This window comes from Aspergillus neoniger (assembly GCF_003184625.1).
Source record: "Aspergillus neoniger CBS 115656 unplaced genomic scaffold BO87scaffold_20, whole genome shotgun sequence".
Classification (NCBI taxonomy): Eukaryota; Fungi; Ascomycota; class Eurotiomycetes; order Eurotiales; family Aspergillaceae; genus Aspergillus; species Aspergillus neoniger.
This window is the reverse complement of record NW_020291148.1, coordinates 643809-669422: the sequence shown is the minus strand read 5'-3', so window position 1 is coordinate 669422 and position 25614 is coordinate 643809. Positions and strand designations below refer to the sequence as shown.

The 25614-nt window shown below is 48.2% G+C and overlaps 9 protein-coding genes across 9 annotated transcripts; 4 read left to right on the top strand and 5 right to left on the bottom strand.

The window, feature by feature from the left end:
* Positions 1-2220: 2220 nt before the first annotated feature.
* Positions 2221-2538, bottom strand: BO87DRAFT_88730 (uncharacterized protein). The gene has a single exon (XM_025629653.1). It carries the CDS (start codon positions 2436-2438, stop codon positions 2256-2258), a length of 183 nt encoding a protein of 60 aa, XP_025478883.1. The 5' UTR covers positions 2439-2538; the 3' UTR covers positions 2221-2255.
* Positions 2539-3516: 978 nt separating this feature from the next.
* BO87DRAFT_310491 (WD40 repeat domain-containing protein) lies at positions 3517-4997 on the top strand (the record flags this gene model as incomplete). Its single annotated transcript, XM_025619508.1, has 3 exons — positions 3517-3554; positions 3614-3779; positions 3870-4997. 3 exons carry the CDS (start codon positions 3517-3519, stop codon positions 4995-4997), a joined length of 1332 nt encoding a protein of 443 aa, XP_025478882.1.
* A 1119-nt stretch (positions 4998-6116) lies between these two features.
* On the bottom strand, positions 6117-8185 carry sxa2 (putative pheromone processing carboxypeptidase (Sxa2)). The gene is made up of 4 exons (XM_025629652.1): positions 7798-8185; positions 7462-7744; positions 7164-7390; positions 6117-7097 (listed from the first exon to the last, which is right to left on the bottom strand). Exons 1-4 carry the CDS (start codon positions 7994-7996, stop codon positions 6211-6213), a joined length of 1596 nt encoding a protein of 531 aa, XP_025478881.1. The 5' UTR covers positions 7997-8185; the 3' UTR covers positions 6117-6210.
* A 1144-nt stretch (positions 8186-9329) lies between these two features.
* Positions 9330-10570, bottom strand: BO87DRAFT_438988 (P-loop containing nucleoside triphosphate hydrolase protein; the record flags this gene model as incomplete). The annotated part of the gene is made up of 5 exons (XM_025627910.1): positions 9330-9862; positions 9930-10076; positions 10191-10223; positions 10300-10482; positions 10537-10570. 5 exons carry the CDS (start codon positions 10568-10570, stop codon positions 9330-9332), a joined length of 930 nt encoding a protein of 309 aa, XP_025478880.1.
* Positions 10571-13271: 2701 nt separating this feature from the next.
* Positions 13272-15334, top strand: BO87DRAFT_361225 (uncharacterized protein; the record flags this gene model as incomplete). The annotated part of the gene is made up of 4 exons (XM_025621581.1): positions 13272-13366; positions 13437-13562; positions 13610-13958; positions 14018-15334. 4 exons carry the CDS (start codon positions 13272-13274, stop codon positions 15332-15334), a joined length of 1887 nt encoding a protein of 628 aa, XP_025478879.1.
* A 1887-nt stretch (positions 15335-17221) lies between these two features.
* On the bottom strand, positions 17222-17921 carry BO87DRAFT_377561 (uncharacterized protein). Its single transcript, XM_025623583.1, has 2 exons — positions 17450-17921; positions 17222-17393 (listed from the first exon to the last, which is right to left on the bottom strand). The coding sequence occupies exon 1, from the start codon at positions 17724-17726 to the stop codon at positions 17472-17474; it is 255 nt and encodes an 84-aa protein (XP_025478878.1). The 5' UTR covers positions 17727-17921; the 3' UTR covers positions 17222-17393; positions 17450-17471.
* A 366-nt stretch (positions 17922-18287) lies between these two features.
* On the top strand, positions 18288-19704 carry BO87DRAFT_361224 (uncharacterized protein; the record flags this gene model as incomplete). The annotated part of the gene is made up of 5 exons (XM_025621580.1): positions 18288-18393; positions 18449-18749; positions 18843-19124; positions 19182-19344; positions 19397-19704. The coding sequence occupies exons 1-5, from the start codon at positions 18341-18343 to the stop codon at positions 19702-19704; spliced, it is 1107 nt and encodes a 368-aa protein (XP_025478877.1). The 5' UTR covers positions 18288-18340.
* A 29-nt stretch (positions 19705-19733) lies between these two features.
* BO87DRAFT_427036 (uncharacterized protein) lies at positions 19734-20351 on the bottom strand (the record flags this gene model as incomplete). The annotated part of the gene is made up of 2 exons (XM_025627388.1): positions 19734-20217; positions 20293-20351. 2 exons carry the CDS (start codon positions 20349-20351, stop codon positions 19734-19736), a joined length of 543 nt encoding a protein of 180 aa, XP_025478876.1.
* A 3082-nt stretch (positions 20352-23433) lies between these two features.
* BO87DRAFT_407599 (uncharacterized protein) lies at positions 23434-24403 on the top strand (the record flags this gene model as incomplete). The annotated part of the gene is made up of 4 exons (XM_025626086.1): positions 23434-23475; positions 23537-23617; positions 23675-23947; positions 23996-24403. 4 exons carry the CDS (start codon positions 23434-23436, stop codon positions 24401-24403), a joined length of 804 nt encoding a protein of 267 aa, XP_025478875.1.
* Between the last annotated feature and the right edge of the window lie 1211 nt (positions 24404-25614).

Sequence of the window (25614 nt, the reverse complement as noted above, 5' to 3'; positions counted from 1 at the left end):
TCCCAGAGCGATGAGATGGCGCACGGAGTAGAGGATCAATCGACTGCACTCGCTGTCGTCTTCAAGCCGACTCTTTTAAGAAATGCAACGGTAGAGGGGGGAAAGAGATGCGGGAAGGGGGTGGGTAGTATATGAGGTGGTAGAGAAGAGTGAGGGTAAGCACAGGAAAGAACCAAGATTTGGGGGATGAGGAGAGGGAAGCTGAGGTCTATATACGCATCCAGCTTTGGACTGAAAGCTAACATGAAAAAGGAGAAAAAGACTGCATCGCAGAAATTCCCATCGCAAATCACTGTTTCTGCCCTCTTTCCTATTTTTCTTTTTTACTTTTTCTGTCTGCTACTACGATACATGGGGTGGTATGGGTCCGTCCCTGTAAAATAAATTAGTGCTTTTTGCAAACGCCGGGAAGTGGCAAGTGCCCACGACTTAGTCTCCTAGAAGAGATGTAATGCAACTGGTCGGCAAAAATTTGTTCAATACCTTGGCAGCTGTAAAATCAATGCATATTTTCTCTTCACCCCTCCTCCGAGTATATCGAAATGCTGGCATAAAATTATTTCGGAGGGGCGTAGATAGGCTTTCGCATGACTCTCAGGATGCAAATACCGTGATACGCGTACTGATCCCGTATGGCGCCCCATACTTTGGCCGGACTCAGGCTAGCGCGGGGCGATGGAACCACACCGGCCGAAACCGAAGTCCAACCTCAACAATGCTGATTGGACCGTCTATACCTTGGTAGGGCGTCTTGGCATTGACGGCGGACGCCATGGCCCTTGGCAGATGCAGACTGCAGCGATACCCCGGCGACAATCGACTTGACGATTGGAGCAACGTCTTACCAAAAGAGATGATATGATAGGGAATATGTAGGGCTTATCTTTCGAAGAACTCATAGAGATAGGAGTACTCGGTTTGCCACAAAGAAGAGCGGGAAAAAGGATGTTTTGAAGCGGCAAACCCATAGCTCTGACTTCTTGGTATGCAATAAATGCTGCACAGCACATTTTTTCTCTTCACTACCGGGAAAGGGTGCACTAGGAAAGCCACTTTTACCTTAACCCACTTCTCGGCGGTAGCCAGCAACGTTGACTGGATGCTAGAATCGAGGATTCCTCGGGAGGTGCCAGATCTTCCGAGCAATAAGACAGCTCGGCTGGCATTCATCTCCGCAACGTGCGTTGGTTCATCCCAACGCAAGGGAGGCTCTCCATGGTGCCGGCCGAGGCGCATGGTCAGAATTTGGGGTAATGATGCCATCCGAAGAAGCTTAACTCGGCGTCATCAGTGAACATGTCCTTCGAACGGCTCAGGACTGTGTGTACACAATAGAACTAGTCTTTCCGGCACTAGAATATCCTCACATGAGCACAAACGACTCGTTCCACGTGCCAGATTTGCCCGATATTCTCCTACGTCATCGCCATACTTCTGTATGACGCTAATCCCAACTGGGACTAGTCAAAGTTACCTGACAACATCGGTACCGGGCAGAGAGATCTTACAATTTAGGATGCCATGGCCACTAAGGCACTCCGTTGGCGCAGTTGAAACCTGATTTGGTATGTGAGTATCCGCCTTCCTGGTCTCCCATAATTCGAAACTACTAGGGACTGGTGGACTTCGTCGTACCATAAGGATAGAGGCCTGAAGTTCATGTTCAACAGACACGAGTATCTTACATCCGATCTGCACCCTGAAGATGGTAACCGTAAGCCACGAGCGCAGCCGCACCAGAAAACTTACCCGTCCAGCATGCATGTAGGAACGTACTAGGAGTCGCCGACACGAGACACCATGATGAAGTAGGTTTAGAGTCCCAAGACGACCGGCCTTTCCCAGACGGGAATGGCACGGCAGAGGCCTGACCCTGAGGTCGCCAGTCCAATCCCAGCAGGGATCATCGTTACACTGGTCCGTCACCACTTCCGCAACCGTTTCTCAGATAGTACCCGTTTCCCTGGTCGTCCAATCATCACCCAGCAAGCAAGTCCTAATTTCCTACAGACGGACATCTCTACTTACTAATGGGGCCACGGGCCACCAATGGCTTTGGCTCAGAGGCAGAGTGGTTGTAATACTAAGTACTAAGTACGTACTTGTAGTCATGCAAATGGCTCCCCAATTTACCTACCGGGCCAACCACAGGCAGTTCCCTTTCAACAAAAGGGTGACCTGCTAAATGGGGGCCAAGACCAGCATGTCGTAAAATACAACCTACGGCTGTCCACTTACAAGCGATTTCTCTGCCGTCAAAGTCCGCTCACTATTGCCCTTTTGATCATGGTCAGTTTTCGGGCCATCTTGTTTTCCGCGGGAAGGTACGCCGGTGGTACGCTCGCGCCATAAGCTGGAGGACTAGAGAGAGGCCGTAGGCCAAGTTCATGCTTATGCTTCAGTCCTGGTTGCCTCACTTCATGGCTGGGCTGGACCATGAAATCATATCGACTGCACCAGGATATCCACTAAACAGATAGCCGCCGAGATCGAACCCCTCATTTCCCTCCATCTCCGGCTGATGAATGTATCTTCAACACACCCGGCGGCGACAGACGATGGCTTGAGCACTGCGTTCGACAAAACAAGACGGGAAAGCTTCCAAACTAAGCGGACTGCAGACGAGTTGAGTCGCTAATGAAGATCCAGTTCGTAGAGATCTCATGTATCAGTAGCTTATGGAAAGACTATCAAAATGCGGAGACGGTGTCGGGACAGTTTTTCTCTATCGGGACATATTATCCAGCTTCATATCGAAGTCTCTCGGCGCCACTTCCAACGCAATCCGGAAGGAGACGAGCGAGGACGTGCTCTTCGAATGGTTGTTCGTGGACTTATCCCCTCCGCTTCTTCACTCGGACGCAAAACGTTGGGACTCCCGTGAGCCATTTCTTTGAAGACTAGTGTTCTGTCACGAGTTTAGCGGACTTGGAGCAATCAGGTACTGATTAGAACAATGACCCCGAGCAGCTGCGCGTTCTCCGCAGAGCCATGAGCTTCTGGACTTAAGGAGAATTAGTTGACGTCAGTCGAACACTAGCCGGGTCTTGGAGCATGAGAGTACATTATCTCATCTTGTCACAAAGGATGGCATGTCCGCAGTCGTTTTGGCCAGCTCCAACTTCGGGGTAAACGCTCCCCCTAGCCGACTGGTGTTGTAGTTGGGGAGATAGATACCCTTTGACACCGCCACAGATGGAGGAGGTAATGAATGGCCTTCGGAACCGGAGAATGGATAGCCCCGGCGGCCAGCGACACGTGATCGGCGACCGAGCATCGAGGGGCTGCGCAGTGCGCGCCTGAGCCTTTGGTGCGCGCTCCCTTTAAGGCCAATATGCCAAAACAATACTCCGCATCATAACTCTGATCACCTCCTGGCTATGTACTGCGCCACATGCCAATGTGGGGGGTAGATATCACTTATTTTGAATTTCTCTGTCTCTCTGGCAATCTTTCAGGTCCTCGTCCGGCACCAGAGTCGCTCGTGTCGGTTCTCACAGTTCATACACCACCACCATGACCAAGATCTTGACCTCCAGCCAAGCTGAGGAACTGTGAGTATATTTATGCCATGGCCTGCCGTACCTTGCTTGCGCGCTTATACGCAACCCAGGCATAAGTCGATTATCGCATACCTTTCATCAATAAATGCCTCGCGGAGTTGTGAAGTGCTGCGGGAGGAACTCCAAGTGGACAGTAGTTTCGACGATGCGCTGTGCCGGAAATACGAGGGGCTATTAGAGAAGAAATGGACCGGAATTGCTCGGCTGCAGAAAAAGGTAGGTGCATGTGTTTGACAGGGTTGGTCGCATGGAGTTGTTTCTTCTTTCATCGTCGCTGGAGGAGCTCGGTAACTAATCACTGTGTAGATCTTGGACTTAGAATCTAAACTCGCTGGCCTCCAAACCGAGCTTGACACTATATCACCTACAGCCCGCTCCACCGGGAAAGATCCGATAAACTGGCTTCCCACTTCTTCCCGACATACATTCGAATCGCACCGAGATGCTGTCACTTGCGTCGCATTCCATCCTGTCTTCACCTCTCTCGCCTCCGGTTCCGAGGACTGCACAATCAAAATATGGGATTGGGAACTCGGCGAACTAGAGCGGACACTCAAGGGTCACATGAGGCCGGTCTCCGATCTCGATTTTGGCGGTCAGAAGGGACATACAATACTAGCATCGTGTTCGAGTGATCTCCAGATCAAACTGTGGGATCCGAATAAGGATTATGCCAATGTTCGGACACTTTCTGGACACGACCATTCAGTTTCGGCTGTGCGCTTTTTGCGACAGACAGATAACATCCTTATCTCGGCCAGTCGGGATGCAACGATCCGGATATGGGATGTGTCGACCGGATACTGTGTTAAGGTGATCGACTCGCAGGGCTCCTGGATCAACGACGTGTCTCCTTCCTTCGATGGAAAGTGGTTGGTGACGGGAGGCCGTGATCAAGCCGCGATGGTTTGGGAAGTCGCATCAGCCAAATCGGTTGCGTCATTAATAGGTCACGAGAATTTCATCGAGTGCTGCGTCTTTGCGCCTCCCTCAAGCTATAAGCACTTGGCTGCTATTGCGGGACTAAAGACAGCACCACCTGCAAGTAGCTCCTCCGAATTTATTGCGACGGGAGCCCGTGACAAGACGATCAAGCTCTGGGAATCCCGGGGCCGCCTGATCAAGACATTAGTTGGACACGACAACTGGGTACGAGGCCTATTGTTCCATCCTGGCGGAAAGTACTTAATCAGTGTTGCGGACGACAAAACAATACGTTGCTGGGATCTGTCTCAAGGGGGAAGATTGGTGAAGACGATCAACGCCCACGGGCATTTTGTTAGTTGCATTCGTTGGGGCCCAGTACCTGTGAGCGATGTTCCAGTGGAGACTTCTGAATCGACTAAAAGTTCCAAGACGGACTCTGTCAAGCCTGGGTTTCAATGCGTCATTGCAACAGGGAGCGCCGATTCAAGTGTACGGATTTTCACGTAGTTTCAGAGGTAAATGATTGCATATATCCTAACCTTTTCAAAGACTAATACCAATACGAAGACTCAGATTCATGAAGCTCCCTCCTCCCATCCGCAAGACACATACACACATCCATGTAAATGCAATCCCAGGAGAAACAAACAAGGCCCGACATTCCGAGATCGAGGTCAAGGTCGATGTCTCCAGCCGCAGAACCCTTTTTTCCTGTACACAAACAAACACAAACACACTGCTGCTTATGACGGTCCCCGACCAGGAAGAATTGATTGATGAAATGATGAATGAGATTATGACTGAAGCTGAATCTGATACACACACGTTGGTTGTCTAGAAATAACATGACGATGTCTGAAGTAGGAGAAGGAGAGGTCTTAAGAGGGGGAACCTGTTACACACACACACACACACATACACACACACACCCCCCACAGAGTCATGTCGGGATCAGATACCAGACATGCAGCGCTTGCGAAGCAAAAATCACAACGCAGTGCGACCTTATCCCACCACCACCCAGACAGAGATGGAGACGAGCAATTTCTTCACGCATCGCATCATCCCTGTCTATTTTTCTATTTTTGCATACCCCCATCTATTGAGCAGGGCACCCACATCCCTTGCTGTATTTGACCTTTTTCCCCCTTCATCTTTCATTCGACTCAAGAGAGCCGGTTCCAACAAGGCGTCCGTCTCCCCTTACAGGAAGCATTTCGTGGAACGGGGTATTTCTCTTCGCAACAAAGGCGCACGGTCTAGACTACTTAGAGAGACTCTGCGGCTTTTCTGTTTCTTTGGCATCATACTTACTACTATCTTGATTGTAAATAACTTCTCTATCTAGCTAGCTTTAGTGCCAATTGCTTATTTACATACATAGATTATTGGCAAGGTGTTTCGTCGTGTCCTCTTCATGCGCTACCACATCAGTGGGAGATGCTGTGTGACCGACTTATTCCTACCACTCACTCACTCTCTTGGACTATCCTTCATCCTCAGAACATTTACGTTAGCAGTACGTGTCTCGGACAAGGCACATTGTGCAATTCTATGCGATTGGGCTACATCTTCAGGATTAACTCGAGTTTACTGCCACTTTTACTTTTGAAACTGCCAATAAAAGCTGCTCATGTACATTCGCGCAACGTATCTACAGATCATAACTTATATCTTTACTATCATCACAACATCATCCCTTATCCTAGCCTAACCAACCTTACAGGGTATCCCGCCGACCAAGCAGCCACTCAAGGTGACGGTAGGACACTCTCGGCTGAAACTGAGGCTGCATGTGACCACTCTGGAAGGTCTCAGCCCACATAAGACCTCGCTCATAGTGCTGAATGCCCATAACGCCCTGACCACCTTGCGGGTCATAGCCGTTCTCAACGAACACTTCATTGTACATGAGGTCCGGGATATCGATGTTGATGGGGGTGCTCGGGGCAGTATCAAACCCAAGCTTCCCATTCCACGTCATATTCTGGATGGATAGAAGGGTGCCATTGGTGAGGATAACCATGTCATAGTCACCGTTACCGATCAAAACGCGGTTAGTGCCTTCAATGACCTGCGGCAGGACATGTTCGATAGGGTTGGCTGAGAAATCGCCCTCCTGTTCGGGCCCGCCGTCACCTCCGACGAAGACGCTCTCCACGGAGCACTCGGACCAGGTGATGTTGGGAGCGTGCATGGCACGCTTGACGTCTGCGCGGTCGAAGTAGATGGTGGCCCCTGCGGGGAGGTAGTCGAGTTCGGTGGGGAAGCCGAGGACGTCCCAGAGGAGGGGGCACATTTCGTTGATTTCGTAGGGGTTGAAGCATGGGTTGGGGTCCAGGACGGCGTCGTTGACGATGTCGTATACATCGCAGGTGGGGTCGCTCCAGTTCATAGCCTTCGGTGGTTGGACTCCGGATGCGGGGAAGACTAGATACTGGTCGATGAAATCTTTGTATCCGCATTGCTCATGGAGGGTTTCTAGCTCCGCTAGGAAGCTTGCGTTGAAGTTAAAGAGGGCGTTGTTCTTCTGGACGAAGGGGACAACTGGTGCTTCTTCCTGCACGTAGTCGAATTGGCCGATACAGGGGTCATAGGCCAGTGCACCTGGGTAGTAAGGTTAGTCGAGGACTCGAAATGGAATTCTAGGTTGGTTGGTAGAGGATTGATTACCTTTCAGGTTGAAGTGTTCTGTATCGTTCTGATCCAGGAAGGCCGCGGAGATGTAAGGAACATAGCGGCCCGCATAACTTTCTCCAGTAACATAGATTTTGAAGTTCTTGATACCGAAGATCTGCTGCCAGTTCTTGAAAAACTTCACAAAGTCTTCAGCAATCTCCTCCTCGGATGTAGCGGTTGGCACTCCCAGAGAGAATCCCGTTCCCACGGGTTGGTCAACCCTATAAAAACAAATTAGGTCGACACTCTTTCCACATACTCAACCAGCAATTCAGGAATGTTACACACTTACCACAGAACGTTAGTAAGATTCACCCATGAGTATGGGTTCTCAACAGGTTGGTAGGTTCCGGGCTGCCACACGAATCTACCATTTTCCTGAAGGAAGGCTTCAAGGGAACTGCAACCAGGGCCACCATTCAGCCAGATGGTGATTTCATCCACAGGCTCGCCAATAGTGGGCTGAAAGACGAAGAAAAGGGACCGTGACAGGTTGCCCTTCTCAATAGGGACCAAGCCGGAATACATCTCGCCCAGATCGAAGTGAACATCAGGCAGGCTATCCACGCGGTAAGCTAAACGACAAAAGTGAGCCAGCTGTCGTCCATTGTCGAACCGAGATACGTACGCTTAGTCTTGTTATTAAGGAACTGATAGTCCTCGACAGGAATCTTCAACGAATGTTTCACGGTGTTAGCGGAACGCTTTGCGATGTTCGTGGCGTCGCGAGCTTTTTGGCCAAACCGGCCGTGCTTAGCAGCGGAAGCATTATCCGTGCACAACGAGATGGCTATAACAGCCGTCGACAGCAGACTGCGAAACAGCATACTGAAAGGTCTTTGGGGAACGGGCCAGTGGACAGGCGTGCACGAACACCGAGCCTGTCCATGGGGGTGTGCCGGGCCATTTATATGCGGGTGCCAGTTCCATGCTGCCTAACGATGATGTAGTGCAGCGACGCTAAGGCGACAATGCCCACGTAGGAAACCATCTGATTGTCGGAGCGCGCTCACAGATTCAGGAGTCGCAACCACTGGTACAAAGTAACTTGTCGGACACTGGAGGGCGGGGCATAGGCAACGCAACAAGGTGATGGGACCTTGCAGAAACATCTCTGGCGGGGCGTTGTGCGAATAGGATGCAACGAGGGATCACGAAGGTACCAATAAGAAGCTCGCGACAGCTATGCGAGAGGAGAAACAAGCATGATCGCAAGAAAGTTGGAGCGGCTGTCCTCGGAAGAGGCCTCGTGGGAAGATGAATGCGATGCTCATTTCCTAATGAGGAAATACAGGCGGAAACTGCGGGCCTGTAGTGTGATGATAACGATTGTCGGTGACGATATCTTGATGGCGTATCAAGCTAAGCTTCGGCATTCGCAAGTGATAAGAGGCATTAATCAGCCGATATTGTGATGAACAGAGCCCTGAACACCTCCACTCGGTCTTGCTGGATGGCTGTGATACGGTGGATGGTCCCGCCATGTCTCAAGGTGTCGCGGGAGTCCGTCGGGCGTCCGAACGGCAATGGGCCCGAGGGCAGAACTGCAGTCCTGCAGAACGGTAGCACGCGCAGCTAGCCGATAGACCGAGAATACCGTTGTCATTAGAACTGGATTGCTTTTTATGAGCACCGATTGTCTGCCTGTTAAGCTCGAGTTGTGTGCAAAACTCCGACTGGAGTCTGCAGACTGCAGAGCTAGTAGTTAGGCATTAGACGGGAATGGTCCGTGCGAGCTGCCAGAACACGGTATGGAGATAAGGCGGTATTCCATAGGTCTTGCTGTGAAACTTTCGACTAAGGCTGTACTTATTGCGAGACTGTGAAAGTATACGTTATTTAAATGGCAAAGGAGAAGATTAAAAGAGGTTGGTAGTGTCGATTTTGTGAATTTTGTGTAAATATTCTAGTCTTGTGTGGGTTGCTTCGAGAGTATTGGAATAGGGTATGATGATTAGCCTTACTACATAATGCTACTAGATCACTGCTATTAGATGATGATCATCTGATATGGACCTCGTTGTATTTATCTACTCTGGTCTTCGATGGTTAATTTTCTCCAGATCATACCGAGTAAGAAATATTCTGCGTATCAGGGACAGAAAAGGAACAGATTGATGGGTTGTCTATGTGAAAGCACATCCATGTAGGGCAACATTTTCATGGCAAGTGTCGTGTGCCAGAAGGGGCAGTCGCAATTGCAGCACCATCCTGGGTAAAAGCATCATTGCGCCCATAAAACATCTGGGCGCGTTTCTCTTCAGTATTATTCTTAATGCTGTTCATATAACTGCGGAACGACCGGTTCATTTCCATCACCTTTTTGAAATGGTCGCTCTCAACGGTGATCTCATCCCCCTCGTGGTAGTATTCGCTCCCACGCATATCGTATTCGGCCAGCGCGATGGCAGTCTGGAGAGCGTTCCGGATCTCACGCCCATTCCAGTCCATCGCGCTCATCTCATTTCCCATAAGAAATTGAGCGCAGGCCGCGGTGACACGAATCTTGCCTCTCTGTTCCCTGTGAAGCTTATCGAGAAAATTCTTCCAGATCTTTTTTCGCTTTTCCGGGTCAAGCTTTTCGAAGCCAATGATGACGTGAGCCCGAGAGATAAATGCTTCATCGATGTGGCCTACCCGATTGGTGGTCAGGAAGAGCAAGCCTTTGAAGAACTCCATCTTTCGGAGGAAAGCTTTCAAGAATGCAATTAGTGACTGTCTGACAAACGTTTGATCGAGCAATTATAGAGTACGACATACCAGAAACTATTCCATTCCGGGCAATATCCTTGTGTTCTCGACGTTCGAGAAAGATGTCGGCCTCATCGAGGAGTAGAATTGCTCGCCATCTTTGAGCAAGTGCAAACCAACTGGTAAGTTGAGTTTCAATTGAATCTTCCTTCGTACCTAGGTCTGCTATTGTTAGACTGATCAAGGGACGACCGGTGTTCATTGCAATTGATTCTGAGTGGCTGTTAATACTACAGTAACCATTTTAGGCGCCTTGGCGGGCTAACTCACCAACGGTATACGTCTTCCCGACTCCAGGGGGCCCTGTAATGTAGCTACAACATCAGCTGGGAGGGACATGAAACAGCGTGAAGAACTATAATCAAGCACCACAACTGACCGTGAAGTAGCACAACAACGCCTTCACCTTTATCCTTGATGAAGTCTGCGGACCAGAGATTTTGCGTTTTGATTTGACGATCTGACAGGGCCTTAATGATCTGAAGGCTTTCGGGTTTTATATTTGCATCCGGTATGGTAGTCGCCTCCTCCAATTGCTCTGCATAGTCAACGTTCACAATCTCTGCGAATCATAGTTAGTAAGTAAACCCTTTTTCCTGTATCAGGTTAATTTTACCCCAAGTTTTGGTCGACAATGCAAAAGCAGCCATGACAGGACATGTCATGAATAGGTGGTCATCGGAGAGTAGTGATTTTGAACACTCGCTGGCATTCAAATCCAGCGGAAGCATCGAACTTATCGGATTTTGATCATCTTCGACCTTTGCGTTCTTGATGCTGCCTGGTTTCCAACTGAATATCCAGTCGCATTCGGGAAAATCAACTTGGAGATCACATGGCCCGATTATAACTGGACCATCATACTGCAAGCGATCAGCACTTTCGTCACTCCGGACGGTTTTAAAGATAAGTCACCTTTCTTTTCTTTTTGTCCATGAACGTGCCACTATATCTCATGTACTTATAGCCACTCCATACGATGTCTCGGACTAAGGCGCCCCTTCGCTGAAAGGCAGCCCGCCTACTGCCATTATCCTGCCTATCATGAAACTGACATGGAAAGACGGGCAATGTGGTCACAACCTTCTCACCGTCAAAAGCCTCTATGGAGATAGGTCGAGGTGCAGGACCAAAAACATGTTGGTGAAAATCACTGTCCTGAAACATAACGCTCACTATCCAGGCTTCCTCTTCATCATCGGACTTTTCTGAATACTGCACGTTTTCGATGATTCCACCAAGCCATATATTATCGTTGAGGAAGTAGCACAATGATCCCGGTTTCAGAAGATACCATATGTCATCGAAAATTACTGTGGGTGTTTCTTTCAGTAGTCTTTTGTCAGCCGGAAGTACCATACGCTGGACCATTGGATCCAAGAATTGTAGCAGCACGTCGAGGTGACGGCACTTTTCTAAGAGATGAGCGTCGGGATTTGCGGCGATGTTAGTGTCTAATCGGTCCCTCAGTTCTCTCAGTTCCCGGATATGATGAATTAGCACCCTATAAGGCTCATGGACTGTCACCTCGTCACCGACCAGGTTTTTTACTGCTATTCATTAGCCTCCACGTCCCATGCACCGCATTCACGACTTACCTCGGGTAGTACTTGACGACTTCTCGAATGGCTTCTAGGAGCGACAGCGAGTAAATGATCATTCTCGCCTTATTCAAACTTTTCACCTTCATGGAATTCAGTGAAGGCCTTTCAGCCTCTTCTGGCATACCACCACGAGGAAATTCGACCTCAACCTTTGTCGCTATCTCAAACACACAGGAGGGCTTCTCTGTAGGGGAGGGCTGTTTGGGCTCTTTCACAACTTTAAGCTGCAGGGGCGCATTGTGGGTCTCTTTAAAATCCGGACCATCATAATTGAAGCAATCATAAGTATATTTGATGGGCTTGAACAAATCTTCCGGTCGTTCGTCCTGCTCCGAACCGGGCAACGTTGCGCCATCTCCTGGTGTAGAATGTTTCGCATCGTCAACAACCTCAACAACGTGTGAGGTCTCAACACCTGTGAGAGTCATGGTAAAATGACAAAGTTAGACAAACTTGTATGGTAGAATACCTCTGGACAGAAGCTGCTTCTATGGAGTGACGAGTTTGGGGACGAGAAAACGATAGATGAGCAGATTCCAAAGCACTGGGTGCTGGTTCGGGATTACAGACCTGCGGAAAATGTGGTCTATTTGATGTACGCCGCATCTAGAGTGTATTTTCTAAAGCGGTACGTACCCTGGCGCTGGGATGATTGATTGACAAAAGAAAATATGTGATGATGTGGCCGTTTTACGATCGGCGTCCCCCGGATGGCCAGAAGGAAGCTGAAGAGTGCATCGCCATTCTCGACGTGTCAGCTAGGACTAAGTACGGCGTATGTTCACCAAAAAGCCACTATCAGGATCAACAGCAGAGCACCCAATTACCGATGGTTGTCCACACACCTCCCCATATTGCTTTTTTTCTTTCTTCGGGTACTCCTGAGTTACCCGAAAAACTCATAGGTCAGGGAAATACAAATGAATTATTACTGAGTATACAGTAGAAATTATCATGATACTTCCGTAAAAATTATCGTTTTTCACCCAGATTGGCGGTGTTCAGGGTCGGGGACCAAAACTCAACCTGCTATTTGGCGAGACCTGAATGTCGATCTGTCGGCCCTCTGTTCCACCTTTCAGCTCCCTGCAAGCTCGGATCAATTGATTCTGATATCTATCCCATGCGTAGGTAAGTTTCATCCCGTGCTTGATAGCAATAAGCACATCATACTACGTGTCTTGCAGCGATAACCGGAGTCACTCCGAGGAGCTAGGGGTCATTTTGAAAATGTCAGTGGCTGACCATACCTATCAGCCCTCATGCCTGCGCTCGAGCGAGTCCAGATCCCGGGAACTCCGGATTTAGACATGAGCAAACCTTTGATAGGGCAGTAGTGAACTGTTATGGAACCTTACACATGGCTGCAAGTGTAGCCTTGGGGTGACAAACAATACCTTACCTTCAGCTGATACCTCTCGTGGATCGGGGATCGGGGATCAATCCTCGCACGAGTGGGGAAGAAGACACCATACGGCTGAGAACCACCGAAAAGCGAGAGTATTGCTTTTTTGGCTAGTCCAAGTCAGTACGGAGTAGTGTCTAGGACAACATAATCTCTGAGCGGGAATTGGGTATCAGGATAGGCATTAGGGGAGTTCGAACCTCGATGAACTGGTAACCTGTCTGGCCAGGTGATCTAGTCTGTCATATTAATCTATTCTGCCATCTGACTTACCCATGAACTATCTCGGTATTTTTAATATCCATCCATCAGATTTGGACGTCAACACCTTCCTGTGCTATCATGCATCGATTCAGACGTAGAGCAGGCGAGGCCATAACACATGTCCGACAGTTCAGCTCCAAAGCCAAGAATGAACAGCCTGAGGAGCCATGGGTGTGAGTGACCAAACCAGATCGACAAGTCTACATCTTGGGAACGAGGACATGCTGACGGATGGCCCGACAGGAAAAGCCTCGACGAGCATGTCAAGTGGGAGGTTAAGGAGGAGAGTGAGGGAAGGAGGCTGTTTAGTGAATCCACCGACCAGACAATTCGCTTATATCGGGATGGATCACCGTCCAAATACGCTTTGTAAGGGAGCAATCACTTTCTAGTGTCGACTTCTGACTCTCATCAAGGTCCTCCTCATCCATCGCATTTGCTGAGTCTGATGAACTCAAGGAAATAACCAAGGAGCTCGAAGAAATGTGGAAAAAGGCAATCGAAGCTCTTATCGAGAAGCGTGGGAATGATAGTAACGACCTCGCTCAACTCATCAACGATCCCACCCCAGAGAGGCTTGAGGCGGTTGTGCGCACAGCGCAAAGTGAATTGGAGGCAAAGACGCATACAAAAGGGGGGAGGGTGAAGGGATGGTTCGGTAAAGTGGCCGGACGAATTAATAACCATAAGTACCTCCTTGATATGCTTCCTTCCGGCGACAAGTATACCTCAGTCTTGATCGGGGGCTTAACTGCTTGTATCAAGGTCTTTAGCTACCCTTCCTGTTAAACCTGAACATCGCGAAACTGACACTCCTGATAAAGGCTACACTGGAGCACGAAGCAATTGCAGAGTTAATCTCCGACTGCCTTGACAAGCTCTCCGACAAAACCTACAAGCTGTCCAAAGCTATTCGAAACTCGAAGGGAAACGATTACATTAGAACTCATATTGTGAAGTTCTATAAGACGTTATTTGGGCTCTTGGTTTCAATACTCGAACACTGGTTACTCTCACGAGCTCAGCGCGGCAAGAATAGTCTCGGGAGAAGTTTCCGGAATCAGCTCGAATGCTCGATGAACGATCTTGACTATCATGTGAAGGAATTGAGTGATGAGAATAACTCCGTAATGATGGAAAAAATGTCTTATGATTTGGGACAGTTGGTTCAGGCAATTCTCGTTGGCGGGTATAGTGAGTCATGGCCGACTGCCACCAATGCCAGTAACCAGTTTAGGACGCCTGGTCAATTTCAGGCCGCTTCTGAGAGCCCGTCTGGCGCTTCATATGTCATTCGTGGTCTGCCTAATATCCATGAACCTAAATTAGCAGCAAGCGTGGCGCCAGGAATACAAGACGAACACAATGATCATCACTGGACCACTCAGACCATCTTGGATGGCACAGCGTGGATGAAAAGATATGTCTGTTTCAAAAAGGAGGAGAGCCTGCTTGAGGAAAGCTGCTATGGATCCACAAACCCCCAGGTATACTCTCGTCTAGTGCAATGGACTCAATCGAGGTCATCCGAGGCGCTTTGGCTTGAAAGCCCGGCAACAATGGGTGACACGACCCCAAACACACTGATAACAGCGCGCATTGTCGAAACATTCCGAAGGCTTCATGTCCCTATCATTTCATTTTTCTGTGAATATGACTCGGGACAGTACAAAACATTCTCCCGTTCAGAAGAGCTCTTGAAGATGGTGTACTCTTTGACATCTCAAATGTTAGCCTTCATTCAAGATAATCTATCCTCTGTCTATGATTCTGAGGATTTGCCGGATTTCTCGCCCGCTCGAATACGTCGCCTTACTACGGATCCTAGCTCGCTGCCCGACGCAATTGGTTTCTTGAAGGATATAATTCCCTTGGGACCGCCAATATTAGCCTGCTGCATTGATGGACTCCAGGTCTTAGATTATCCGGAACAGTCACACTGGTATCAAGATTGTTTGAAGTCCTTCATTGAAGTTATAGGAACCACAAAACCCCCTCATCCGCGCATCATGAAGGTATGGCTTTCCACTGATGGATACTGCGAGGCCCTTCAGGTTGCCGTTAACGCCGGCTGGATTGAAGCCGATATTACAAACAGCGAGGACGACATAGAGCCTCTCGAGATAAATCAGTGGATGTAGCCGGGGGTATTTAGTCCTTTCTTTTGTATTCATATCGCACATATCAAACACAACCTGGCTTGTAAGAGCCTCTACTGGAATTAGTGTTGATAGAGTCGGAGCAGACTTATTCGGTCAAGCAATATTACACAGACCTGTGGGTTAACCCCTACTCACATTTGCGGCAGAGGGTAGTAGCTAGTTACACTCTGTACAATGATCCAGTAGAGAGAAAACAAAGCAATGAACCACGAAGCTCTATAAGTAAACCACTCAAAGCTAGAGCAGTTTAGGCAAGTGTTCTTTGTTCTAACCCTGCTGATTGGCTCGGAATATCACTCGGACTTCCTTCCTGGAAATTCTAGGTTACACTCTAGACTCAAGCGAAAAACAAAACGATCAGCCGCTCTAGCTGGGTCGATTTTGTCCGTTGACGTCCTGGAATGCCCGAAACACTAGCGCCTTCATGCCACCACCCTAAATTTTCCAAAACTAACATCTGAAGGCCGACAGCCAATTCCGACTTCAGGGCTTCAGCGGCTCCAGTAATACAACTAAGCCCATAGTGCCAGCAACAAAAGCCTCTTGTCAAAGGCGTCACCTCTTATCTTGTACACTCTTGAGCAATATCGGTTTAGTAATTAAGCGTGCCATCTTTATTTTCATCAATCAAATGGCTTCTAGGAGGTGTCTTTGCGATGATTGAGGGTTGAAAACTTGCGCTGTAGCTTACCCTCGAGCACAAGCGCCATCAACATTCATTTTATGTTTTCAGTCATCGCAGTCTTATAGACCCTAGAACTAGCGGAAGCGTTTACTGTAAACCGACTTAACAGCTTACGACCCCGCCACCATGGACAGAAGTTATGAGACTCTACAAATTGTATGAAAACAAGGGTGTAACTAGCTATTCTCTATGTGTGAAGTAAACGCGTCTACGCGAGCAGTTGAAATTGATAGCTCTTGGATTCCTGGAAGCCCAAGGGCGACATGGAAACAACTCTTCAAGAAAGTTCCTGGTCGTGGTACAGACATATTCACTGTTTGTACTACTCTGTGCCCTTTAGGGTTTTCCCGAGGGTATTCACCGAGGGTGATACCCGTGGGTATCTAGCCTATCTAGCGTCATGCAGGAATGACTTGTTGTTCATGCGCATACGTACTGGCGTATGTAAGTGTGGCTATCTCCACACAAGACGTCATGGATAGCAAATAGCATCTAAGAATAGTATTTTGCATTACATTCAGTTGAATGAGGCCGATGCGGAATACCCTATTTGGACTCCCGTCAATCCCAGAAATATGATTCAGAGGCTGAAGGTCGTGCCAACTCAGCTGTACTTATCAAAGAGGGGTACACTGCACTGCGTGTGACGGAGCTACTACCTAGCGTGCACTAGCTGGGCTGCCTCGCACTGGCGGCGGCGTCTTGCATCTGACGCATATCATTGAGAGCGCAATTACATCCAACCATGGGCACGTCTTTTTGGTAGAGAAAATCCCTCCTTCCTTAATATTTTTTCTTACACCCCAACTAATGTCTCGCAGGATACCTTAGGGCTTGGAGAAATATCACCACGGAGTCAAGGTGTTCATGGGGAAATCATCAGTTAAGGAAAACTGCCCGAGTGTATCTCTTTTTCAATGGGGGCAAGTCGTTCCCGAACGCAAGGCTGCCCGACGCATGAGATGTGACAGAATTGCTATGAATATAGCGGGGTTTGATGACACCCGCATGAAGCTGTGGATTTGTCTCATCTTAGCCCTAGTCATATCTCTGACCAAGCCTATCTTTAGGCACAGGTAAAATAATCGACAAGATTTTCACAATGTCCTCAGCTGGACTTTACGGTAGAGTAGAGATAATAAGGCAGGTACTGTGTAGGCAGAGTGGAGCAAAGGTAATGTTTCGGTTTTCTTATATCATGCTACTCGAATAAAAGAGATTGTCACAGCTTCTCAATACTGTTTCCTCGCGCACTGTCCCTACATGATTATAGAATCAGACCCATGATCCTGTGTACTCTTGTGCCGCGACAAAGCAAGAAGTTCGGCTCAAATAGTGGAAAATGAGATAGCCCTATATGCCATTAATATAAGCGTCTCCCAAGAGACAGACAGACAATATCCTATTACCTGCAGTCATCTTCAAAACAAATCAAGTGATTGTGAGGTTGCCACCCCTTGCATCGCCACCCTTTGCAGCGCCCCCGGCATTCGCTCTGGCATTGCCTCCCGTCCCTGTCATCTTGATGTTGGCATCCGCACGGCTTGCCGGCATCTGAATGTTACCACCGGTGCCGTTACCGCCGGTGACAGCTTGGCCGCTTCCTCTCCAGTATCCATAATGTGCATCAGCATTACCACCGGTGCCAGAAGTATCGTATTCGGGTCTGCGGTTGGGAGCGGCCATGGTAGCTAGGATTTTTCGCGTAGCGATAGGTAGCAGTAGATAGTTGGTTTGATTTGGGAAACTACTGTGGAGGCAGGGAAAGAAGGAGTATTTATGTTGCTTCGGGGCATTATCGGTTCCAGCTATCGTAGGCATGTTTTGTAGGAGGAAAAAACGTACTTCGCTTGGATCAACATCTAGACTACGTGATCTGCACCTCGGATCTAGCGTGGGTGTAAAAAAAAAAGAAAAGAAAAGGAAGAGTTGAGAAAAGAAAAGATATTTCTATACGAGATAGAAAAAGTAAAAGGAAAAGGAAATAAGCAAATATGCTTCTCATATGCAATCTTACGCAGCGTCTGCTTCAGGAGGAGGGGGTCATATTGCGCCTTGTTCATGGCGATATTCCGGTTGGACAAGGTATTCTGCGGGGAATCATTGGCTCGGGGACTCCGCTCGAGTGTATCTTTCATCATCGAGGAAAATGTCGACCTCAACGCAAGGCTGCCCGATGTTATGTACCTCGCGGGGTTGATAATTTTCTTCTCTTGAAAATGTCTCTCGTCTTAAACTCAGCCGCGTCGCTGATCATGCCCATACTCACAAGCTAGCCGGAGAATCTACGGGATTGCAAAATGTCGTCTCCTGGACTGTATGATATGAGTGGAGATAAAGAGGCAGAAACTGTGTAGGTGTGCTAGAAACATTCGACTTCCATCGCGACCAGGCTAATGGAGTCGAAGCATCGTTGCCGTGCATGGACTTGGCGGGGACTATCTCAAGACATGGGAGTGTGAGACGAACGGATGGAACTGGGTTCGATCGTCAATCGAGCCGAGGCTTCAACAAGAAAGGGGCATCAAATCACGAGTCCTATCATTTTCGTATGCCGCGAAATTGATGTCCACCGAGTCGACCGAAAATATCAGACAAGTGGCAAAGGTCTTGTTGGAAGGACTGTACGTGAAAATGAACGAAATGAAGCACAAATCCCTCGGTATTGTTTTCATCGCTCATAGTTTGGGTGGCTTGGTTGTGAAGAAGGTAGTTTTCTCCTTGTTTGATTCCCCCAGAATTCCCATCTATCCACAAAGGGCCTATATAGACATTCTGACTTGAATACCGGCTTCTGCATAGGCATTGAATATTGCCTCTTCGATTCACAATAAACGGTATGAGCATCTTTCCAGCAGCGTACGAGGATGTCTCTTCCTGGGCGTACCGCACCATGGCGCGGGTCTAGCATCCGTGGCAGGCTGGGGGTCCTGGCTTTTGGGCCCCTTTAAGAGGTCCAGTTACGTAGAGGACCTTCGTAAAGACTCCCCGGCCTGCCAGGAAATCAGCGAGGACTTTGTTCAAACCGCCAAAGACTTGAAGATTAGGACATTCTACGAAGACCGGCGGCTGAATGGCTTACTTGTGAGACGCCCTCCCCCGGTCAGATGAAACCACCGGTAGCTGACATCGCGGATTCAGGTGGTTCAACCATATTCTGCGCAAATGAATCAGCTAAGCGAGGTTGCGACGATGTTACAAGGATCCGACCACCGTACGATTTGCAAATTCCGCGGAGACGACGATGTACGTTACAGAGAGGTATGGGCTGCGTTGGTAGAGATCATCTCATTCGGAAAACCGAGTATGTTTTGCCTCCAAAGATACCCGTGCAATGAACGCTAATATGTAACTAGCCCCTTCCATCGATATAGTTCCTGATGGTTTGCCAGGCCCAAACCCCTCGACCTACGAGGCCAATGCGGGATCTGGGGATGGAGGCTACGCAGACTACGGGGATAGCACGGGTGGCAGGATTACGGAGGCTTCGGTCAGCCTGGAAGAGTCTCTCGGGGGCCACGGATTCGGAGGAAGTGCCAATGGATACCGCCACGCCATTGCAGGGGGCGCTGAGGGAGGTTCAGCATGTGGAAAGAATGCTCGGGGAGGAAATGCTCGGGGAGGAAAGGCTACACTGGCTAAATATAAGCCAAGCCACAATTGAGTTTGACTAAATCTAAAATCTTGCCCTATTTAACGCCTAAAGAGCCTCTCCTTCATCGATCGGTGCTCCTCATGTTTATGAAAATTCCCCGATACCGCTAGGCCCGCCCTCACTGATCCATGCACGTTGTTCGCATTTCCGCCAAAGCCATCCCCGCCCGCCCCACTATCCCCCCAGGCATCTCCTCCAGTTCCACTGCCTGCCTTGGAGTTCCCCGATGGGTAGAACATGCCGCCGGTGGCGTGGCCTCCAAGGGCGACGGCTTGCTTGCTGCTGTTGGACTCCGCCTCGCCTCCCATACCAAAGCCGCCAGTGGCGACGATTGCCTTGGTGTTGTTCTGGATGACCAGAGTGTCTCCGGGTTTTAGAACCTCTCCAATCGGAGCGTACAGGTTGGTGAGCTTTTTGTGGTTGTGGTAAAGAATCAGTTCTCCCCTGAGTCTTTGAGTGGACTGTATATAGGCCTGTAACTGTCGGAGTGTCATGTCATCCATTTGCTCCACTTCGACGCGTCTGTCGGTGTCGTCGGCTGTTGGGTCCTTATCATTATTACTATTGAACTTGAGTGACTAGATAGAGGGTCTGCACTCGCCGCCTTTGATAACGCAGATGAATTTGATCTCATTGGCTTCGTCGTACTTCCCCATTTTGGCTGGGAAAAGCGTGTATTGGGGTTTGTGTTGTGAGTCTTGATTTAGACCCAGCGAAAAGGTTTGATATGTTGTATTGCGATTGCTTTCTTTGAGGTAGAGTCGCTTCTTATTCCAGGGACATGGGTGAGGAGAAAGTAAGCTTTTATAGCCAGGAATGGGCTCCATTGCCTTACCTACCCTATCCTAAACTACTATCGGGGCTCAACGTATCCTCAAAGAACGTACATACTATAGTTACTCCTTTCATAGCCACCGTGTCCGTATCTGCAATCTGCGCCCCATCTAAGGCTCTATTTCGGCCTGACATGCCTTTCCAGTCGGCTCTGACGTGCAGTTTGAGGGTGGCGTAAAAGCCAATAACAGTCCTCTAGATGGACCAAAGAAATTGACGGCAGGACGTCGGGATTTCATCGGTCAATTGAATTGTACTTTGCAGCTGATCTTTCCGGCCTGAGATATGGTGATGGTGGGTTGCCAGGCGACACATCACCTACAGTAGGGTTAATTTTAGACCCTAATTATCTTTCTTCTTCGGGATTACCCAAAGAAGAAATCGACATTCCATGCAAGAGAATCTTTGTGTGCATGGAGTAGATATAGTCAGTAATAACAGTATCACCATGTAATTTACAGACATGTACCATGTCTATGCAATGTGAAGTCCTTCTTAGGCATCAGCACTTTAACATGTCACACGGGTCAAATTCGACCCCGCAGTAGTACCTGACTCGTGTGTAGTATATGTGATCAGTAATGATTTGCTGAGCTGGCGAATAATGTACATCATACTAGGCACCGTCTCAAAGGCCGACCTGTCGGTGGGTTGCCAGGCAATTCTAAACTGTTATTTCTTTTCCCGGATTACTCAAAGGAGAGATAGATGTCCGATGCACTCCAAGTGATCTACAGTCTCATTTATTATATGCAATGCGATGGCCTCCTTCTCCATTCAACCCCGCCGTAGCCTACTCTTGTGAACACTCCATATGTTATTGAGAACTGATTTACAGAGCTGGCTGACAAGACACATTGGTAGGCACCGTCTCACAAGCCGACCTGTCGAGTAGGTAATGAACAACAGGCAATATCCGAAGTCCGAGTATAGGAATAGTATTTTCAAATTTAGCTACAGAACTACGAATTTTGGACCAGTCTCACTGCGGGAATCAACAGCAACTCAGCCGCACCACCCTAATCACAAGCGCTGCTGTCGTATTCCCGCCCCATCCCCTCAGCAGAGAGGCCAATCAATCGACTGATCCCCCCAAAAACACTCAGCTCAAAGATATGGATCCTCCCGACCCATTTCCTCCCGATACAGTCGATGAATCATTCCGACCCGCCGTAGTTGTGGTTGTTGTGGTAGCGCTTCCACCACTGCCGTTGCTTGTGATGTCTCCGGTATGAAAGGTCTTGGTGCCGTTATTATTGTAGGTCACTGTGTTCCCGCAGTTTGTGTTGGTGGTGTTTCCACAATTGTTCGATGTCGTGTTGCCACAGTTATTGCTCCAAGAGAAGCTGTTCCCGTTACTGCTCTGGGTCCAAGGCGCGTTTGTCCATGCCCATGGATTTGTGTTGCCCAAGTTGTTTCTCGCAGAGCTCGAAGTATAATATGGGTTCGACATGTTTTGAGACGAGATAGATAAACTCAACTCAAGTGTAGGGATGAGTAGGCGAACAAGCAAGTCGACGAAACAGATATAGGTGTAGAACGATTGTCTAGAGGATCAAACCAGCAGGGAAACGCCTCTTCTTATACAAGAGATCGAATGTGTCTCTCGAACTTTCTCTCTCAATACGACCTGGCCATGCTTTTATGCGTCCGTGTCACACCGCATTCCCGCCATGCAGGTTTGTTAATGGCAAATCTTGGTGGTTCGAACTGCAGGTCCCAATGCATAGAGCACCTAGAAAGATTTGTACGTACAAAGTAATACTTTGTATGTGCATGTGAAAGAGTTCGTTTAATAAACTCATTCTAGATTTAGAGGAAATATGATCCACCAGGTAGATCGGATTGGGTTTGATATCTGGCCATAAGTGTAAATAGAACGTTCGGCTTCAGCTGCTTTCAAAGCGGGATGGTGAAAAGGAGAAGGAAAAAACAAGTAAATAAGCAACATAACAATGAGACTATGGTGGTTTTCAAAACTTAGTTTCAGTGTCATACAAATCAGGTTTACAATATGCACTCCTCGGGTCAGAGATTAATGCGAAGGGGTCGGAGTGTCAAGATCCTGACCCTCCTTTGAGATTTCCTGACCCTGGGTGTCTAAGGGCTATTAAGAGTGTAAGAGATTGCTTCTTAACCTCAGAGGAGTAGGTCATCTTGAAGAGGGTCGGGATTCTGAGACACTGACCCCTTCACATTAATTCCTGACCACTTCTTCATTATACTTCCTCGGAAATATACATAGCGATATCAGCAGCTGAGAAGTGGGCAATGCGCTCTTGATCTCCTATTTGTCGTCGATGCTTATAGGTTTTACCCATATAGACCTCAAACCGCTGCACGAAAACCCTATCTTCAAGCCAATGAAGATCAATTCAGCTCTCGATAACTATTCACAGAGAACAATGCATTATGTTGAGGCGCGCTATATAAAGAAAGCAAGCAAAACAGCAAAAGAAAGTAAAAGAATACGGTAAAAATATATTTTATTGACTATCTAGAGTATAGAGTAAGATGAATAAAACAAGATACTTGTTATGGCAGTCTAAATACTAACTATATAACCAAGCTTGGAGTATTTTACTAAGCTAATTTTAGCGGACCGCATTATTATAATGGGGCGGACCCTTTATTATGGGTTAAGCTTATCCCATCTTCAAATCCATTTTATTTTTTCACCCTCACTTCTTTTGTCTTCTTTCCACTCAAATCCGATTTCCCAATTTCATTTCAAACTTCGCTTTGCTTGCATAATTGCTTCCATCGACTGTAAGATATCTCCCACTTCACCTTGGATAAGCCCTTGCCAAGAAAGCCATCTCATCTCCTGGTCTTAAGTGCCGAGATGATTTTGGATAGATCTCTCACTCTGTCCCACCAGCATCCTTCAGAATAGTCTGCAAGATGTCAACTTTTACGGCCTGGCAGGCTGATCTGTTCCTTTTGGTAAGACTTCTTACCCAGCGATTATATGCATGTTTTGACGATATTCCAGGAGCATTAACAGAAAGATTTGCCGCTATCCGTTGAAGCCCAACGCGAGGAAATATTCGCTAAATACGTGGCACTCGGAGTCTGCGGCCGCGAGGTAAATCTGATTTTAGCCTCTCATTCTTCCAACCAGAAAACTAACCTATCAAGTTAGCCGTATCGAAACCAGCAGCGAAGACTAGAGAAGAGGTCTGTTCGAGGCCTTCCAGTACCTAGTCAAGAGCTACTGGCTCGTATCCGCCTACCTGCTGAGCGTGACTTGAACGAAGATCCATGTTGGCTCCGCACCTGCTACGACCCTTCTACAGAAGGCTTGTGGGCCCGGATTCAAGATTACATCGATACCAAGGTCGGCGGCCCAGTTACAGTTTTCAACGACTCATCTTTGTATAACTTTGGTTCCAACTGGGAGAAGATCTTTCTTCGTGTCCCACAGCTATTGGATAATACTTGTTTGTTTGAAGAATATGAATAGAATGTTCAGGAGGCCCTAGAAGAGGGAATTGAATCCGACGAGACGGATCCCCATCGTGCCGAGGAAAGCGGCTATGACCCAGAGGAGGATGGCAACCCTTGGATTTGCTTTTATTCGGAGTACCTCTTCCGTTTAGCGGCGGGACACATCTACGTCGTTGATGAAAAAACGTTGGCCTCCGAAGGCGCTGACGCAGGGACTGTCCTCATCATCTGGTACGACGAGTGTGGACGAGCAATCCGTTACTATCGAGAGAAAGCGATGCACGCAGCCGAAATTGCGAATCTCGACCCTTGTTATCTCAAGGAACGTGCGTGCTGGAATAATGCGGAAATTGGCGAATCCTATAAGTGGGGTGCACCCTTAGGGCCTCCCTATAGATTGGATGAACCGCGAAGGACCCTCTGAGTAGGAGATTGCATCTCAATGGACTCACCTGAAATACAACGATTTTAGCTTCAATTTGCACAACCAATACATACCGTCTATAGCTGGACATCAGCCGCCCATCTATAATTTCATGTGTAAAAGAAAAGAAAAGAGAAGAAAAGCAGAAATTAAGAATTGTATCACGTTGTGGATGCTTAACTGATTCTCGTGAGCTACCGAGCCGGGTACGTGAAGTCTACAGCAACATAGTTACTGATAGGATATTCTACTTTACCCTGTTTATAGAATGACAATGAAGGACCTCAAGTACCAAGGGGGAGTGAGTAATCGTGGTTTTCGAATTGGATAAAACCAGAGATAGACACTCGGCGAAATATTTCACACTACTTTTGCCGTAAAGTCTGTCTGTAACAGCCATGCAGTGTATCAAAGAGAACAAAATAATATTTCAGAGTCAATACCGGCCATCGGATTAGACAAGATACTATCGCTTCCCACGGGTTTTTGATGCCCTGTGCCCTCCGGTAACTGAATCCGTCAGGTCTTCTCCGACGGCAGCGATTTGTTAGGGTTCCAAAAGTGGAAATTGAAAGAAACGACCTCCGGCTGCTCTGGTGGGTTCCATTCACTCAATCAAACAATGCCTAAAGACATTCTCTGGCTGACCAGCATTGACTCCCTACATGATTTTATTGTAAAGGATACATTACCTATACATGTTTGCAAAATGGCTGGTGAGCAAGGGAATAAGTGGTTCACAGAGCAGCTTCCCCTTTACATCCGAACACTAACAGGCCGACGCCGCGATTAAGTCTATGGGTGTGTTCTTATTTATGAAATTGCTTTCCAAGTAATCGGTGGCTACGCAACATCTCAACTTCATCAAGGTATACACGAACAACACCGGCCCTAAATACAATCTTTCCAGAGTGTCCACCAGCCGGCCGACGGTTCGCCAATGGGAAAGATTCCCGCTACTGGGAGCAGCCGAGGGAAACGCACCGGAAGGGAAAAGCCTCCACTGCGGAGCTAACAGGGCTGCTAAAGACCCTGTGGTTCCAATTGTGCTTTTTCAACCTTTTTCCCCGATCATATCAGAGCACTTCCTCATCGCCACTTTGGCATCCAGTCAGACTTGGGCTCATGGGGGTAGCCGTATGCTCGGATTAGTTCCTCATACCTCCTCTGACTTCTATATTGTCCTCTGGTTGTGGGTATCCTTGGGTTTA